This window comes from Falco naumanni, chromosome 11 (assembly GCF_017639655.2).
Source record: "Falco naumanni isolate bFalNau1 chromosome 11, bFalNau1.pat, whole genome shotgun sequence".
NCBI classification, from domain to species: domain Eukaryota; kingdom Metazoa; phylum Chordata; class Aves; order Falconiformes; family Falconidae; genus Falco; species Falco naumanni.
Window position 1 is genome coordinate 25,977,078 of NC_054064.1, and position 17,569 is coordinate 25,994,646.

The window sequence follows — 17,569 nt, forward strand, 5'->3', positions numbered from 1 at the left end:
AAGAGGAGGAGAAGAGTCCTCTCTCACTAACCCGATACTGTGGGGCACCACAAACCCACGGAAAATCTCTGGATAGGGCTGGAGGTGTGGGTGGGTGGGAAGCAAAAATGCTTTTTGCTTGAAGGCAAGCGAGAGAGGAAAGAAAGCCCAAGAGCACAAGGAAAGCCAGTGTAAGAGCAGGCACATGTCCTGGGACCAGTTCTGGGGGGCGACTTCTGTCCATGAGCTAATCCCTGCCCACCCGCGTTACTGCTCAGGGTCCCGCACGTTGCGGATACATTGCAGTTCACGCACACGAGCTTTCTGTAACTGTCCTACCCAATTTAAAGCTGACTTGGGTACCTCTCAGAATGGCGTGGCAACTTGAGCGTGAAAACGGAGGTCTTCACGGCTGAGTTTCAAACTGGCTAGCGCAGGTCTATGAGCCGCTGGAGCATCTAAATTTGTAAATAGAGGAAAACTGCAAATGGGAGAAGGCGCGGTGGGGAAAGCCGGCTGAAAGCTAGATAAGGCTCTATGGATAGTGCATGACACTTTTAAAACACAGCTGTGCAGGTGGTACAAAAGCTGTAGGAGTCATTGCTGGCCTGAGTGTAAGCTTGCCTGCAGGGTGGGCTGCAGCCCGCGGAGCACCAGGACGCCCGTGTCCCTGCAGCTCCAGCTCCCACCACCCCTGCGTGGAGACCCTTCCTGGGAGCCCCAAACCCTCCTGCCACTGCTGGTCTCCCAGCCAGCACCCTGCCAAACCACACGTGTGTGTCCTGCCTCGTTCCACCTTCTCCTGTGGAAGGAAAACACTTAAAAAAAAAAAAAATGGGGGGTGGGGGGAGAGGAGAAGCAGAAGGGCCGCGAGGATGGGCCCTGCAATCTCACAGACACCTTGGAGGGCGATACTTTTATCCCTGCTAAAAAAGACTTTCAACAAATCCCTGAGAAGTCATGACCTCCATGTATGTTTTCTATTTGTTTTTCCACACCAGTTAAATAGTTGCTTTCCAAGCACTTTGGGGTGGGGGGGGGTGGGGGAGGGGAAGACAGGGGGACAGGACAAGAACCACCAACCTCTCCCCCCAAGGCCTCCCTCCCCACCCCAACCCTGTCCCTGCTCCCCTCGGTAGCGATGCCAAAATATGCAGCCGGCCTCTCTATCTGAATGTATGTTTTGATTAAAGAAGTCTTAACAAAACACAGTCAGAACAATGATCCCAGCCCCCTTTCTGCAAGCTTCACCCAGCTATGCAGTGTATATTTAGGACCAGATTACAGGGACCTGTTCATTAATTGAACGGGGATGACAAGCCTGCACTGTATGCAAATAAAGGTTTGGGTTTCAGTGGGGAGGGTAAATCTCAACTACCTAATGATATTCCTGCCCCATTTAAAATCCCTTTTACATTGGGATTTTTTTGAGGCCGGCTTTCACGAGCTTGCAAACATATGGAAAAGTTCAAGTTTTTCTATTTCCCTTCCAAATGCTTTGTTTCCTTTGACAAAGAATATTTTTTTTCCTGTTCTGACACTAAAACCATCACCTATTATATTGCCATGACACCCAAGTAAAGATACTGATCAAAGGGCAAAGCAGGGCAATAAAGAGAAAATACTGGGGCCAGAAGGTTTGGTTTTGGGGTTGGTTTATTAAAGTATTGCAATTCTTTTTCCAAAGGTATTTTTCATTTTGTCTTCTGTTACACAGTGGGAGAACAGCTGGTCAGTAGTGGGTACAAACTCAGGTTCAGTTGTCTTGAATATATATTGTTCAGGGCTCTTCAATGAGTTTCCTCCCATCCCTCCTTAGTAAGATGCTAGGGAATACCTGAATATTTATGCGAAGTTTCCAATAGAATTTTAACCCAAGGCAAGTGTGATCCAAAAGATATGGCTTGCAAAATATCACATCAATTAGCAAGGAGCAAAAAGGTCGTTAGTAACACAACAGCAGCTGGACTGAACACAAGACCTCCAGGGCTGACACCGCGAAGCAGTGCCGTGCGGAGATAGCCCTGCCCTCCTGTTCCATCCTAGCAGAAATCCAGGCTACTCCCAACCCAACCATCTCTAGTTATGATGGTTAAGCTTGGGCTGGTATCTGGAACAAATTGGATGATGACTTTTGAACTAATTTTTTTTTTTTTTTTGAGGTTGTTTGAGATATCTATCATAGGACATAAAGATGCAGAACACCTCCAAGAAAGCATTTTGAAATGGAATGGGGACCAGTCAGGAGAAAAATAAGGAATAGTTCAGATGAAGTCAGTGAAGTAGAGACAAATTAAGTTGCCCTTGAAACTGACAGCTTTGCATCTAAGCTGGTGGAACTCCATAAGCCTGGACTTAGGGTTTACCAGCAAGCAACTGTCCCAGAGGGGAGAAAAGAAGGTCCAGGTCTGAAGCCACCATCCGAGAGCTCAACCAGTTTACACTGGAGAACCTGATCTATGGTGTTTGCTATTTGGTAACACACAATAATGGTGTCAGACCAGGAAATGTTGTGTCAAGGAGTACCCGACGACACAGCCTTTTCAGATAATGTCTAATACTAATCTTGCCAAATTGTCCCCTTGTCCTGCTCCTTTTCCCCTCCCTGTCATAATGAGGTGACAAATACATCTTCTGGATAAAACACAAAGGCAGAAAAAGCATTTTGTACATTCAACCCACAAGATATTGTTTAAAAACCTAACAAGTATTTTTCATTTCTCTTGAACAAGTCTTTCCAAGAAACACTTCATAAACCAGCTCTTTAAAAAGAAGGGATAGTAAATGCTTTACAGCAAACACACAGCAATGCACAGAAAGCAGCATGCTACTACCTTGAATTCCAAAAGTTTCTAGCTATCAGTCTTTCATACTCTTTTATAGTTGATTCCCTTACTAATAAATACAGGTAGTCAACAATCCTTAAACGTTTTTAATGTAAATCAGCCCTTTTCTGTAAGTGAATATGTTCCTTTTCTAATAATGCAGCAGTCTGAAAGAGAAATCTTTGCCTTTAAATGTCTTGTTCCAATTTCTCTTTCCCTCTTCTCCTATTGCTTTCTCCATGGAAACTGGAAAGAGGAAGGAAGGACCTTTCAAGGTAAGAGAACTCTACAGGCAAACACACATTGAAAATTTTCAAGCAAGAATCTATTTTCAAAACCCTCAGCACAAAAATTATCTGGGCACATTCCAGATTATTAATAAAAAAAAAGTCTCCCCAGTGTTTTCCCCAGCACTGTCATCAACAAGTAGACTGAACTCTCACAATCTGGATCTGTAACCAATTTTCTGAAACACATAAGCCAAAATATAATATTGCTCCAATCTGGAATCCTGTTCTGACATAATATGAAAATTAGACTCTGAAAATCTTGGCTGCACCTCTGGTTTTTTACTTCCAAATGCTCACAATATACCAAGACACAAAGCTGTAACTCAGGTGCCAGTGGAAAGAAAGTATGATCCCACCGCAGCAGACCAGGAGCTCTTCTGAACTAGGGAAGGCAACTTCTCTCCAGCAGCATCCCGTGCTACAGCCCAAAGAGAAGGTGGGAGACGTGCTCTGCCTGCTATCGGGGCACACACGGCGCTGAGCACGCGTGTCGCCGAACACCCGGGCAGCATCAGGACTGTTGTCAATGTCACTTCAACAAACACTCCTGGAAGCGTTACTGACCCTTTGCCTGGACCCAGAATGAGAAACCCGTGGGACTGGCTCCCTCGGCACCCGGGACAACCTCGCACTTGCTTCGCTGGAAAGCTTGTAATCATTTTCCCTGGAATAACGAGAGGCTGTGCCAGTTCGTCTGCACTTTGTTACAGCTGAAAACGATAAGGTGCTTCCAAAGCGTTGTGTTACAATAGCTGTGCCTTTGGTTTATGGATTTATCTTCCTTTGCCCTAGATAAAACTCCATTCCTTGGACAAATTAGGTCTGCTTGTCATTCAACACTCTACCTAATGGTCTCAGCTGTGTGTTTCTGCAGTTATTGAAGCTGGGGCATTCCACAGACAGTCTTCATTGATTTGAGAAGTGAGCCAGAAATCCAGTTGTATTTTATCCAGAATGAGAACAGGGCAAGTTAATGATATAATTACAATTATCAGGACCCGTAAATCTTAAAGGACAGGTTTTAAATGCAGGACAGTAACATTTTTAAGAGGGGTACATAATACAACCTGGCCATTTATAAACAGCAGGTGCCTCGTGAAGTGAGGCACTAAAGCTTTTCTTCTTTAGTTTAAGGACTACTGGCATGGGATTAGTGTATGGATCTCTAATGTCATGTTATCAGGGCCATCCCACGCCTTTCAAGAAGGAAGAAGGCAACACCTGCAACCTAAACACTGCATGTGCACATGAAGCAGAGGCAAGTCAAGACACAGGTGACACCATTCTAATACAAAAAGCTCCATTGTTTCTGGTGGACACAGCTTGAAGAAGGAGGCACAGCAGTCCCCAAGCACCTGAAAGGGGTCGAGGCATGTCTGCAGGCTTTGGTAACTGCCAAGCCACTTCATTGAGGGGCTTGCTTTTCTGTGTAGGATGGAGCCAAGGCCTTACCTCTCCGGGCAACAAGAAGATCGTTATACTCAAGTGAGCATAAAACCTGTAAACTGGGTTAGTCACTGGCCCAGTGTGGTTTCTTCATTTTGATACCCAATGATGGCTGGGCCCATGGGGACTCATAGAAAGCCTGCTGCAGGCATGACATGTTCTCCATTATTCAGTGGGCTTTCAATCCAGTCTAACACACAAACCATAAGGGCTCTAGATGAAAGGCGCCTTACAAGTGGCAGGTATGACTCCTGTGTTGCACTGTTAAGCCTCAATGGGACAGGCAAATAACAAGCATGCAAGAAGTAGAAACTGGCTTGCAGAAAGCTGTCTATAAAATAGCTGCAGGCCTCTGATCTGCCAGACCAGTAATGAGAGAGGAGAAACCATGTTCTCCTGGGACAGGAGCCTCTCCTCAGGCCAGGAGAATGGCTAAGGACAGAAGAACAATAGCTGGAGACCACAGGTTTTTGGGAAAGACTCAAGGCGAAGAGATCTCAGCCTTGGCTTTTCAGTTTTCCTCTTAAAGTGTATATAAGAATATAAAGAAACACAGAACCAGCTCATTCCATGCTGGCAAAGAGGAATCTGCTTTACAGCATTGTCCTGAAAACACTGAATAGCTCAAAACCCAGCACAGCAAGGAACCAGTTCAAGATATCCCTGACATTTATGTTTGAATAAAGACCTTTAAGTCAGGTTTAGGGAACAAAATACAAGATTCTGCACCCTGCTTTCTCTTCACCAAGGCTTCAGGTCATTAGGCAACTTCTTAGCTGTCTCAGATAAGAGATAGTATCCTCCAGAGGTGGATAATTTTCTAATTTTGCACTAGCAGACTTTTTACATTTTAACATGTCTGGACACAGTGAATTCAATTACCCTGTGAGAGTGTCAGACAGAATAGAGAAGTTAATGTTACTGATCTAATCCAATGTATTTTTGCTTGTAGGGAACTTTTTTCCAAAGGAGAGGAAAAAAAGTATGACTTCTTTCAGGGGAAAAAGTCTGAGGGAAAAGCAGAAAATACGCTTATCCTATCTTGAACTTAGAATACTTTCTCTTTGGTATCATTTTGTCTCTCTGCCCAGAAACTCCAACATAAGCCTCTTGATTGCATAAGTCACAAGAGAATCAAGTGTTTGCAGAAGGCTGTAGGAGATGTTTCCTACTCCACTTTTGGGTCATAGTCTAACTGACTAAACTCAGCCCCTTAAAGTTTTATTAAGTTTAAATAAGGATTTATATGTTTGGAAAAATGGTGCTTGGAAACAAAATTTGAGAAAAAGAGAGAGAGGAAGGAACGAGGAATGTAATATAGCCACAGGAAAGCAGAGGTGTTTCCCCCTTTCACTGTTCTCAATTTAAAATAGTAAGAAAAAAGAAACCTCAAACCCACCAAAACTGAGAAGGATTTGTTTGGTCCTCCACTGTCATCAGTGCTGATGGCTCTAGGACAGGAAAATGTCAGGAATCGGGGGCCCTGCTCACACACCTCCACTTTGGGCACCTTCCCTTGGCTAAGCCAGGCTTCCCAACCCCAAGGCAGGTAGCGCCTCCCTGGGGTGGTCCCGTCCCTGTCCCTGGGTGCCAGAGGAGCTGCCCTCTGACTTGGTGCCCAAGGTCCTGCTTCAGTCTAGGAAATACCTTTCCCTGCACTTTTCTTCCCAGCACCATCCCTTCGGTGCACCTGCCCGCCTGGTACAGTCTTGGTCCCAGAAAAACTCAGCCCTTTCCCTCAAATGCCATAGGAGTCAACAAGATTGGGAAATGTGCAGTTTTTTAGCACCAAACTCCCTTGGGGAGGCTGAAGAGGTTCAAGAAACTCATCTGTAACATCTTGAGTCAACAGCGTTAGTATTTCTCCTTCTGGTCCTTCTTTCTGCACCAGGATATGTTTTGCTCTAAAGGCACCTCAGCATCTTGCAGATGGCTACTGAAGATGCTCCATCTCCCAATATTCAGACTAGATGAATTCAGGAAGTTACTGCACCTAGACAAATACCCACCACCACCGTCCCCACAGTGATGTGAAGACTTTCTCAGCTGCTTCTCAGTTCATTACAGTGACCTAAACCAATGGCTCTGAACTGAGACAACTCATGGATGGGTTCACCTTTATTCTGCAGCTCCCGCTAACTTTCAAGGGAGAAGCAGGCACTAGTAACCTTATAAACACCCCAAATGAATCCTCAAAGAGTGAGTCACAGCCTTCTGCAGGTCTCCTTGGCCACATGGGATGGAGCTGAGTTCCTGGCCTCCACCATTCACATAAGCATTGAGTCTCGCAACTCCATTTCTGCTCTTCTTTCTTTCTATGTGATATTTCAAAGTTGTGTTAATGGTACCAGCTCCAAGGACTCACCAGACCTCTGAGGAGCTGGACCAGCAGCTGGTACCATGGAAGAATGGGCACACCTTCTAAAAACAGCAACACTCTTGTCTCCCAAGATTTGCATGGATGCCAGGCTTATCTAATTTGGCAACCCAATGGCAAAGACCTGCTGTGGCAGACAGAGTCTATCATCCTTGCAAAAAACCACAGAATAAACTTTGGAACGACTACAACTGGCAAAAGTTGACCTGAATGGGGAGTTTATTTTAGGTTTTAATTTTCTGTTTTGTTCTGCTTGCCATTAAAAATAAATGGTATAAAGCTGGTTTAAAAAAAACACTACCAAACAAAACCCTCTTTACCAAAATTAAAAACAACAAACCACGAGAGGAAAATACGATGAAAATACTCCACAACATTTAGAGTTCTGCAGGGACTAGTATACATATAGGGAATTCAATTTTCCATGGCCCATAAGTGTTATAATCTCTATCAACCGCGCACACTCTGGGACCATGACTAACACCAGCGCCTGGACTCTGATCGGTTGCGGGCTTTTTTTCTTCTTTCTTTAAGACTGTTTTTAAACTCACATTTGATCCAACAATTCGCAGGGATGAAGAAATTTTCACAGCAGTATTTTCCCCTCTAGTCTAACCCACAGGTCTGTTATAGGACATGGTGACAAGAAATCACAGATGCCTGCGAGTCAATGCAAGCGATGTGAACGGCTACAGCTTGTCTCGGGGACAAAGGCTTTATCGCCAAGGAAATTACACTGACAGAGATTAAAAGATGACACAGAACGTTCAGGTGCCAGGACTGTCTTCATGGTTTTACCAACTAGTAGACCTTCCATTGCATCCATGGCAAATATACCACCACATCTTGCAAGAGTTATTTCTCCAAAACCATTATGTGTTTATCTTGTGTGCTGTGCCTCCACACTGCAAGCACGGTTACCACCGCTGACTTCTCCAGGTTCCTCTAAAGTCACAAGCTCTCTACCTTTTCCAGCTCACACCGCCCCCCCCATCTTCAGAGATGTATTCCTACCCGAGTTGCTTTCTCCCTTGACTTTTCAGCACAAGGCTGACCAGAATGAACAGCTCTGGCAGCTTTGGTACTGCACAGACTCCTGACCCAGTGCTGCCACGTTAACCACCCTGTCACGGCCTGGCTTAGTCATGCTAAAAACAACGCTTTGCTTTCTAGGGCTGGATTAACCGGACAGCAAAGGGGTTTTATCCCCTTCATTACCATCCACCACTCTTACTACTATTTGGAAATGATAACCAGACAGGGAAAAAGAGGAGACATGACCAGAATTTAAGGGGACCTCCAATTGTCCAGGCTGATGTCTTTCTGCTCCTGTCGGGGGGCAGGCTAGTTCTGCGACAGGTGACATGGCAGAGCAGCTCCAGGTGCTGCCGGGTGTCTTTGGCATTTCTACCTGGAACTTCTCAGAGAGGCATACAAGACCTCTGGGAAAACACCCAGGCTGTGGAGTGTGGGAGACCCCGATACCTTACAGCCAGGTTGGGGCCCTCCTCACTTCCCCAGCTGTTCCTCTAAGAAACAAGAGGCCCACAGAGCCCTGTGCAGCTCAGTATACTGATGGCGAGGTAAGATGCCTCGGAGACCTCTGCCTCAACCAACTATCGGTTGAATTTATCTCAACTTGATAAACCGAGTTTCTCTTGGCTCTCCCTTGAAGTTACATAGTTACCCTTGATTTGCATTTGCTAATGCTAAAACGCTACCATGATTAAACAGACTTTCATTGGTAAAACATATATAATACTGTGGCTGCCAAAGTTTATATAGGTCCCCTCTAAGTTAGTCGCTGCACCCGAGACATGAACCTGGGAACATTTATCAAAAAAGGACAGGCAGGTGGTGACACCCAAAGACCAAGCTTCCATAGACTTAATGGGAAAGGAGAGGGGAACCTACGTATTAAATGAGAATCTCAGAGTTTACCACAAACTATCAAACTGGTCTGGGAAAGCAGATTTCTGCTCCATCAAGAGTTGTTAGTTGCATTGGATAGCTAAGATAAACAGAGACCGAAGGGCTGCCTGAGACACATGCAAAATTATGGAATTATGACATGTTTGAGAAGTTATTTACTTTATAATATTTACATAGTGTTCACTTCCTCTTCATATGTAAGTTCAAATATTACAAAGATGTTCTGCTCCCCCCACCCCCCTTAAGGAGGGGGCTACGCTCAACAGCCCTACAAACATCCATGATTAACTTTGTTTCAGGCACATTCCTAGGAAAGTTTTCCAGGCAGCCCCTTCCTTGTTCCAAGTAACAAGCAATAGGACAAGAGGAAATGGCCTCAAGTTGCACCAGGGGAGGTTTACATTGGACATCAGGAAAAATGTCTTCACCAAACGGGCTGCCAAACACTGGGACAGGCTGCCCAGTGACATGCTGGAGTCACCATCCCTGAAGGCATTTAAAAAGTGTGTAGATGTGGTGCTTAGGGACATGGTGACCTGGTTGGAGTCTATGATCTTAAAGGTCTTTTCCAACCTCAGTGATTCCATGATTCCCCAGAGCCCACACAGTACCAAGGAAAACCCTCTCACCAGGCAACTGAGGCACACGTGGGAAGAAAACACACAGCATGCAAAGGAAAAGGGGAAAGAGGAGACAGCGTGTAAAATGATGACAGCTGATTTGTGCTCAATTAGCTGGCCCATCTGCAACAGTTTTACTTACCTGAGAAGTGTCATGGTTGAATATGACAGCGTTCAGGTCTCCACAGTTATAATGCTTGATGAGATCTTCAGTGGTATATGGAGCCTGCAAACTGCCCGCTCGGAGACTTTCATGTTGGAGCAGAGTTTGGTTTAGAGCAAACAGCACCTGTAGAAAGGCAGACAAGTAAAAAAGGGAAGTTAAAGATATTAGCAACTAAAGCAGCACAGCCTAAAAGGCCAAACTTTGAAAGCTGCTCCTGCACCAGAAGTCTATCGACCCATTCTGGCCCACAGTAACACGGGCTGGTCTTTAGGCATTGCCAGCTGGAAGGGGAGCCAGATGCAAGGTCTCTTACTAGCAGAAGACCTTATTATAACCCCCTTGGTATTCCACGTAAAGTATAACTTCACAACATATATATATTGCTCAGAGGTCACGGTCTGAGAACTTTTAGGCTGCCTGTGCTGACTACTGGGCTACATGAGACACACTGGAATGAAAAAGCCCTGAACTGGGAAACTATTGCCTCTGACTCCTGTCTGCCAGCCTAACTCCAAAGCCCAAACTCAGCTGGAAGGTTTTTGACAAAAATCAAAATCTTTGGAACTTCTGAAGTCACGGTTGTTGTACTGGGACTTTCTGCATGTTGTTAGTAGCAGAAGCTTTAGGAAATTCATTATTAGCCTCTCTCCTTCAGCCTTTCCCCCTTCACCCACCCTTCTGCAAAGTGACCAGTTACTGAACTGTAACGCTGCCCCAGCAGACCAGTCAAATGTCGCCATTCCAACTTGCAAATACCAAAAAAGCAGAAGCACTCTTTGCTATGTAAATTTAAGTAACAAAAAACCCAAAACCCCACCAACACCTCCTTAAAGATGGTATTTTTTCCTTGTATTATCAAAAAGGCTATTAAATTCCATACAAATTACCACAAATCTTTTTTATTTGTGATAGACTGTGGGAGTAATTTATACCAGTTACTGAACCACCAAGTCTGGGATTTTCACGTTCGACTTTCCAAGAACTCTCCAAAGAAACTTGATAAAAAGTAGATGAATAAATCAGAACAGCAGTTAAGACAGTTTGCCACAAATTACATAAACAAACAAATGCACTTTTCCTAAAATAAAGTGGTATGTAGTGACGGCAGATTTAGAACTCTTAATTATTTTGATGTGTCATTTTTCATGAAAACGCTCCTGTATCCCTCAGCCTCACGTTTCGTCACATTTTCAGCTTCTTTCCTTTAGAACAGCAGTGCCCTATCCATCCCAAAGAAGGACCATCACCTCAAACCCCAGGTAAAGTAATTGTGCAGAGCTCCAGCTAGGCTGCACCTGGGACACATACCCTTACTTACCTTCTTCACTTCAAGCAACCGAACCCGCTTTAAGTGGTGAACCCCAGAGGAGCTTAAAATTAACAACGTACATATGTATTTGCAGGACGGAAGTTCTTACTAGTTTAAAATTGTGATCCCCATTGAAGTTTATCCGAAGGAAAGGAAAATAAATTTGATTTACTCCTACAAAACCTCAGGTAGATAACAAATATGATCTAAGACAATAATAACAACAACGATGATTATGACATCATTATAATCTCCAGTGTATTAACTGCCTCTTAATACAAAGCTGTTACATACTAACTAATATACAGAAATTAGTTGAGGAAAAGCAAATGTTATTCTTTAATTTACTTTTAAAAAATATAAAAATGGTCTTTCAACTGAACCTGTTATACCTCAATTCAGCAATCGGTTCCCCATTAAGATCCAAGCCTAAAAGATTTCCTTGCCCAGATCTAAGGGCCTCTTCAGGCTTTTCAACAAAGAGATCAATCTTTCCCAGGACCACAGCCTGAAGTTAAGCATCTTCCTAACCTAGTTTTTCTCTAATTTAAAAAATCTGTAAAAAACAGTTTGAAAAATTTCTAACCTTTGAAAGGATCTGAGCTTTTTCTTTTTCCCCTAAGGGCTACAGCTCGAAGAGGAAATGTTTCATCCCAGGATTTCCTGGGGATTCTAAACATTTTGGCTAATAAAAATAAAAGTTCAGAAAAACGTTGACAGGAAAACTGAGCGCAAAGGTTTTCCGAAAATGCTTTTAGCAAAATCCTTCTCATCTTTGATTTTTTGAACAATGGATGTTGCTGGATTTTTATATACAAAAATTGTATACACACAGGCACACATATATACAAACCACTAACAGACCCTGAGGATAAGGCAGTGTGTTTTATGATAAATTATTGAGAAGGTGATAAACAAATTCTTACTTTACTCTCAATGCCTTTTTTTTTTTTCTCCTTCTTTTGTTTTTGCTGTCGGTTGTTTGTTTTTTTGTTATTCTGGCTTCCTGGGGAAACTAGCGCTGTGCATTCATGCTCTGGGTCTGTCTGCCTGTCTCCTCCTAATAAATTTGGAGCCTACTAGCTGCTTTCAGTCACCCTTGCAGAAGGATAGAGGTCTTAAAAGAAAATTGCCTGTATGTTCCTTGAGAACAAGTGCTGGCCTGCAGAAAAACCCACAGCTTGAGTTCACTTCTTGTAAGACACCAAGACTCCCCATGAGTGCAAATGAGTTATTTGGAGTTTACAGCAGTAGATGGACCCCCACGCATTGGACCCCAGACATCAGGACATTCGTGTCCCTGCTCTCTGCCCCTGAGCAGCTTTGGGACCTAGAGGTGATGCTGGCCACCAGCCGAACCCCAGCGTGCTGCTACCACTGCGGGAGGGCTCCTTGCTGGGTTCAAACTGCTGCCCGAAAAGCAACTCCAGATTTTATTTTAGAAGTTAAAATTAGGAACTCAACCACTTGAATAGGCTGAAGGAAAACCGTAACCACTCAAACAGATTTCTAGAGAAGTCTTAATCAAGCCGCAACCACCACGGGTTTTGGTCGTGCAGCTCAAAACAAACTTAAAGAGAAGTGGGGTCTCATCCCAGTCACCTGTTCATTGGCTGGATTTGTAGAGCATTTCCTTCAGAGTCACATTAAAGCCATCTTAAAACCTGAATTTATTTTTCCTTACTGGTCAGTTAATGCCACAAAAACAATGCTGTTTCCTTCCTTTCTCTCTATCTCAGTATCAGTGACCCCACGACCTCCAGCCTAAACCTCTATCCGAGTTAAATCTCCCAGAGGTGCCTGAGATTACTGAGCAACTGGTGACTTCAAAACAAACACACTTAGAGCGACTGCCTATACACAGTCCCACCTAATAAAGAGAGCAGACAGTACTTGCTCTGGGAAGTGATGGGAAGTTATGACCGGCTCTGGGAAAGCACTTTTTTATCCACGCAATTTATGGAGCTCACACTGGCGTGCTTCAAAAGCCGTTCTTGCACAGCTGCCTCTGGCCCCCATTGGTGACCCATCAACCACAGACAAGACAAAGGCCTTTTCAGCCTGCCAGGAGGAAGCCTTCCTATCCAACCGGTCTCATTCTCCTATGCAAAGCAGCAGCCCAGTGCAGATTTTATATGAGTGTTTGGAGACACCAGCTCAGCCCTTAGAGCAGACCTATGGGTCCAGTTTTACTGCCTAAGAGAATGGGTACCTCTCTTATCCTACATAGCATCAGGAGCCACTAGTCCAGACTTCTTAGGAGCTGTTTTGCACAGACTATGGCCATCTCACGGATAAGGGGGCTGGACCAGTCACTGCTGCCATGGGAAGGTCAGAGGGGATGCAGCATCGCTGGGACAGCGAAGAGCTCTTGCATCCCTGGTGACTTCAGCTGAGGGATCCCCAGCAGGGGGGAGGTCTGTGGGAACCCCAGGTTTCATTGCTCGGTGAACAAGACTGGTCGGTTACGTTCCTGCCAGCTGTTCCCAGTGCCGCCCAGCAGTACCTGCGCTGCTGCCTCGCTTCAGCCTTCGCTCTTTTGCCGCTGTGATCTCAGGCACTGCAGTCGCAACAAAATCCGCAGAGACCAGCCTTTGGCACTTACATGCAAGTTCATCACAGGCCTCCATTAGACACCAAACGAGGCCAGTAAGACCACAGCCAACAGCTTTACTCATCACCTTGACACTCAAACACTATTCCACCGCCACGGTTACGGAGCCAGGAGTCACACATGACTAGAAAGCATGGGTTACAGAAGTCTACCTCACGTATAAATCAGCTTGAACGTTTAAGGTGTTTAACTTTCAACTTCAAAAAGATGAAACATTAGAAAACCTCCAAATCCCACATATAAATCAAGCAGACACGACTGCATTAGGTCTCGAGGCTGGCATTGCATGAAAGTGTTGCTATCAGCCATGGTGCAAGTTGCCTTGGGACAGTCCGAGCTTCATTTTGCAAGCCTGTGGGAGAGGCTTGAGTTTTGGTTTTATGCGAGATTTTAATGAGATTTGGCTTCTAAGCAAGTAAACCCAATCTGCAGAAACAGATCTAAAAAAACATTGCGGCCTTTTCAAACTGGGAGAGGAAGTGAACAGACGCATACCTGGACCGGGCTTAGGAACACTGGAGCCTTTCCACCAGAAATCATGTTCTTCGTTGTACTTGGTTTCAGGTGGGTTTCAAGGTACTCTCACAAACATTAACATGTTTCATTGTGCCATGAGTCTGCAGCTTCAGACAGGACAACTGAAGGCTCCTGAAGGCCAGCAACATGTTCACGCTATGTGACAGCTGGAGGAGGGGAAATCACGGCCTTTGTACAGGAAAGATTTCTCCTTATCCATTTTATGTGCATTTGTCCCTCGCTGAAGAGAATAAAAAAAGCCCAGAAAATAAAAAAAAACAAATTAACCCTCATTAAATATGGCATCATGCCTGATTTATGTCAGCTGCCTTAAGGTCTTTTGGTCATAAGGCCCTGAATGGAATGAAAGGAGAAAGAAGATGCTTCATTTGCTAAAAGATGCTATTTGGTACCCGGACTCTTTGCCATGGCCATCACCAAACAACAGCTCAAGGATGCAGAGTTAGCTATCCTTTCAGCTCTACATTTTTAATACTTTTGCATAGGTGAGTTGACTTTGGTTCATTATCCCGAATGCTCACATGCTTTGTCAGAAATCAATTTCTGACAAACTCTGATGGCAGCTTGACTCCGTGTCTGTCACCTTGTCTAGGAGGCAATGCTAGGGATTTCCAACCAAGTGGAAAGGTTGCCAGGTCCACCTCTTCAGTTTGCCTGACTGAGGTCCCAGATAGTGCCACAATGGAAGAACAGCTTCATGGGGGCATCTGAGATGCCATCGTAAAGTAAGACAAGGAAATCTCGTTACCAGGTAAGATACCCGAGTGGTCCCAAACCTTCTTATGAAATACATTGCTAGTAAGACACATAACACATTCAGGAATCACAATAGAAGCAACAAATCTTGTGCTAGGCTGAAGACAAATGGATCTGTGTTCTGCTGTGTTGCTATACAGGAGACCTGAAAATGAAAGGCAACCCTGAGAACGCTCTCAGGTCAAACTCTGGCTCTCAGACAAATTTCACTCTCACGCGATGGGGGAGAAATTACTTTCCAGTCCTAAACTTACCAAGGCTGAACGGCAAACATTGCATTCACAGGACTCCAGTAGCTGGAGTTACAGGATGACCCCTGCACAGAACCATGATTAATAACAATACCACAAAAACAAGCTTAAATTTCATACTATGATGTCAGCTCTTGAGCAGGCAACTATTGTTTTCCTTTACTTTCTCTTTTGGACACGTGCCACCACAATGCAAATACTAAATAAGCATTACTGGAAGCCTTTGAGTGACTATATTGTGTCGGTGCTCAAACTGCAATTTCGGAAAAGAAATACCCGCTCTCCTGCTTGGTTTAAAACAAACTGCAACATAAATATCAAGGTATACAGTTTTTCAGGGGTTCTTCTTTTGTTGTTATCCTTATATGCAGTCAAATTGAAAATCAAACATACAATATCAGGTCAAAATAGTGACTTGGGGGGGGGGGGGTGTCAGGAAAAAAAAAAAAGAAAAAAAGAATAACCCAAGTCCCTGATTTTCCAGATTAATGAAAAGTAATAAAAGTGTTTGCCCAAATCTGTTCAGTTCCATTGGTTTCCAGAAGACGGGTTTCCCCTTTCTTCGAATCTCTTGCGCTGTTGCTAGGAATTAGTGAGCTGTGAAACTCACCTAATGAGGTCAGCATCAGGAAATAGCTCTGAAAAAACAGGTCCCGGGGGGTCTACTAAAGGACTCCCCCAGTGTCCAAACGAAATCCTGGATGCATCGGCACATTGTACAGCTGGGGCTGTGGGAAGAACGTGCACAACTTTGTTGTTGTTGTTCCTATAAAGGGACAGCTAAGGAAAGTGAAACTATTAACTCATCCACTGGAATTTCTGCTCACAAACCGTGCCCCCTGTTAAAGCTCCTCATAAAAGCCTTTCGGCTAGTTGGTTCCATATGTTCCCCAAACCCACAGTTATTGCTTCTGAAAGGCAGGAGTAGTTAACAGTCTGCGGCTTGGCACTGACCACGGAGACCTAAGGACCTTGCTTTTCCCCCCCTCCCTTTCAAACGGCCAATTAACCAGTTTAATAAAACAGTTTGAATCTGACCAAGGTGCTTGGAGAAACCCCTAACCACCGCCTATCCTACCGGCTGAGCCACGACGGTGACACGTGGGCATGGCCTGGTGCAGAGCGGTCACGCTGCTGCTGTTGCAGCCCCAGGACCAAGGCTGCTTCTCGTGGTGCTGAGCAAAGCTGCAGGGAGACCGGGGCTCCAGCCTTCAGCGCCGCACACCCAAAGCTCCTGCTGAAGTTGACTTCCAACAGCTTGACCTCAGGCCCCTGATGTTTTCCTCTTTATGGAAAGCTACTGTGATGAACTTGCACGTGCAAAAGTAAATAATTATTTTATTTAAAAAAAAATTCTGTGCTTTGATTGAATCAAGGCATTCAAAACCAACAGAAACAACTTATAGACAGAAAACACTGCAACATGCACAAGACCTCCACTCCCTCAGCCCCAAGACCTCCAAGCCAGCGAAGGGCTCTCCTGGTTGACAGCAGCTCTCAGGCGTTCCCTGTGCTGACCCTACTACACTATTGCTTCTGCACCGAGTTCCTGGCTTTGGCAGGGCTGGGGCAGGCACAGCGTTAACTCAGTGCCTGGAGAGCAGCTGTTTGGGGTTTTGGTGGCTTACCTGGTAGAATCGCTGAGCTACCTGTAGTTTGTGCTCTTGGATACAAGTCTTCCCCCACACAAGGGCATTAAGACAACAAAGACCATGGAGTTAATTTCTGCCTTGACAGCACTGTAGAAACAGTATCGTTCCCAATATATATGCTATAAATACTGCACCCACCTTAAATAGGTCAAAACACCCCAAAACAAGGTTTTAAATATGTAAACTGAAGTCAGCAGCAGCTGTACCACAGGCACTGCTGGAAGAAGGGTAAGATCTGGAACCTTTTCTTCTAAATTTGTAAAGGTACTTAGAGTCCTGATTAAGTTAGAAGAAAGGAGGGGGGGGGGGGGAAGAACTTCGATAGGGAATTTCCGTGCTTTTCCCTTTCCCCCCCTTCCGTCCCCACACCACAGTGGAAGGATGTTTTAGTGTCAGTGCCCTCACCACTACATTGGTACAGTCTCTCTTGCCAGTAACAGCTTGATGTCTGACCAGTAATGGTGTAACGGAGCAGTAACTCTGTAGGATAACACTCTGCTTTGGTCAATGCTCAACTTCAAGCTTAGGCAAACAAATTAAGAAATAATGGGAAGAAAGATTTGCAAATCAAAACTGAAACACTGGAAGGGCTAGAATTAACTCTTAAATTTGCAGCCTAAACGTATGGCTTTTGTGGATTCTGTATGCGGGATTTACTCACATCCAGTATTTATGCATAGGTCTAGTTTCTCTGTTGTCCTGAATTCAGTACGTCAACTTTCATGACTAAACCTACCTAAAAAGATAAAATATTTGCACCAAAAGAGTTACACTCAGAGCAGTCTGATCCTGAAAGTGTTTTTCAGGTTGAAGTG

General features: G+C 44.6%; 1 protein-coding gene across 1 annotated transcript in view; it reads right to left on the reverse strand.

The window, feature by feature from the left end:
- The window catches only part of TRABD2B (TraB domain containing 2B), a 292,200-nt gene that overhangs the window by 121,907 nt on the left and 152,724 nt on the right, over positions 1-17,569 (reverse strand). Inside the window, exon 3 of the mRNA XM_040611371.1 lies at positions 9,612-9,758. Coding sequence (XP_040467305.1) covers positions 9,612-9,758 — 147 coding nt within the window. The remainder of the gene's footprint in view (positions 1-9,611; positions 9,759-17,569) is intronic.